The following is a 1,492-nucleotide window of genomic DNA, read 5'->3' on the forward strand; positions in this document are numbered from 1 at the left end:
GATCTCAATTTATGATGTATAAACATTACAGTAGTATGTTAGCAGATATGCCACTCTTATTGGGGGCTCTTCAAAATTTAAAATTTATACCTGAGACTGCTTCTCCCTTCTTCAGTGAGAGTAGCCTAGGGTTATCTCCCTCCACACCTTAAGTAACTGAAGCTTTTGATCATTAGTTTATACAGTATAATTATGATTATCACCATAAGCTACTGGAATACCCAGCATTTTAGGTGCAAATGATGCTGTGATTTCAAAATGTCCCTTGTTTCTTTCTCCCTAGGAATCAGACTGTTAGGAGTTCAGATTAGGGATGTCCTCTTGCAACAAGTCCATTCCTCAACCCTTGACATTTGTCCTGGCTGGAATTCCTGGCTTGGAATCTTCCCATGGCTGGTTCTCTGTGCCTTTTTTCTTGGTATTTGTCATTACAATGATTGGGAATGCCGCCATCTTATGCATCATCTGGGTGGAGAAGAGTCTTCATGAGCCCGTGTTTCTCCTCCTGGCCATGCTGTCTGTTGTTGACCTGTCCCTGGTCAGTGTCACTGTGCCCCGCATGCTAGGGATCTTCTGGATGAATGCCAAAGACATCAGCTTTAATGCCTGCCTCGCACAAATGTTTTTCATCCCTTCATTTTATGTCATGGAGTCTGGGATCCTCCTAGCCATGGCTTTTGACAGATTTGTGGCTATCTGGTACCCTCTCAGATATACGACCATCCTTGCTAACAACATACTTGTGAAGATGGCCCTGGCTGTCCTGACAAGGGCAGTGGCAGTGCTGACTCCAGCACCCATCCTGGCAAAAAGACTGGAAAGCTTCCAAACCCACATCATCTCTTACTCCTACTGTGCCTACATGGCTGTGGTACAGATAGCCTGTGGGGACATCTCCAACCACATTGTCTATGGCCTCATGGTTATTGTAACATCTGTGGGATTTGATTTGCTTTTTATCATTCTGTCCTATGGGCTGATCCTTCATGCTGTCTTTCGGATCCCCTCTTGGGAGGCAGGGGGCAAAGCTCTCAGTACATGTGGCTCCCATCTTTGTGTCATAGCTCTCTTTTATTCTCCTGTTGTCTTCTCTGTCCTGGCCCAGATTTTAGGCTACCATATGGCTCCCTATATCCAGATTATCATTGACAACCTCTACTTCCTAGTGCCTCCCATGGCCAACCCCTTGATTTATGGAGCCCGGACTAAGCAAATGCGGGAGCGGGTACTACGGATCCTCCGCTGTCATAGAAACTGAGGATGATATCTGAGGTGGACAGGATACCTGTGATATGGAGCTGGAAATCTTGTTAGGTTGAAGGTAGAGATAATGGCTGCCTGATTTCAGGCTTCCTGGGCAAAGGAATAGCAAAGGCAAGAGAAGGATTCGGTGAGTGTGGGCACATAATGGGGGGCATGTTCTCTCCATCAGAATGTAGTTTTTATGAAACTCTCATGACCAGAACCTTCCCCAAATGTTTATGTAAGTTAT

General features: G+C 45.5%; 1 protein-coding gene across 1 annotated transcript; it reads left to right on the top strand.

Annotated features, from left to right (window-relative positions):
• The first annotated feature begins 313 nt into the window (after positions 1–313).
• On the top strand, positions 314–1,258 carry LOC109267065 (olfactory receptor 52D1-like). Its single transcript, XM_019449570.2, has one exon. It carries the CDS (start codon positions 314–316, stop codon positions 1,256–1,258), a length of 945 nt encoding a protein of 314 aa, XP_019305115.2.
• The last annotated feature ends 234 nt before the right edge of the window (positions 1,259–1,492 follow it).

This window comes from Panthera pardus, unplaced genomic scaffold (assembly GCF_024362965.1).
Source record: "Panthera pardus isolate Hobbes unplaced genomic scaffold, ASM2436296v1 HiC_scaffold_12, whole genome shotgun sequence".
Taxonomy (NCBI): Eukaryota; Metazoa; Chordata; class Mammalia; order Carnivora; family Felidae; genus Panthera; species Panthera pardus.

What these genes read in the sequence shown, in the direction of transcription:
- LOC109267065 (XM_019449570.2), top strand. Translation starts at nt 314, where the DNA reads ATGTCCTCTTGCAACAAGTCCATTCCTCAACCCTTGACATTTGTCCTG.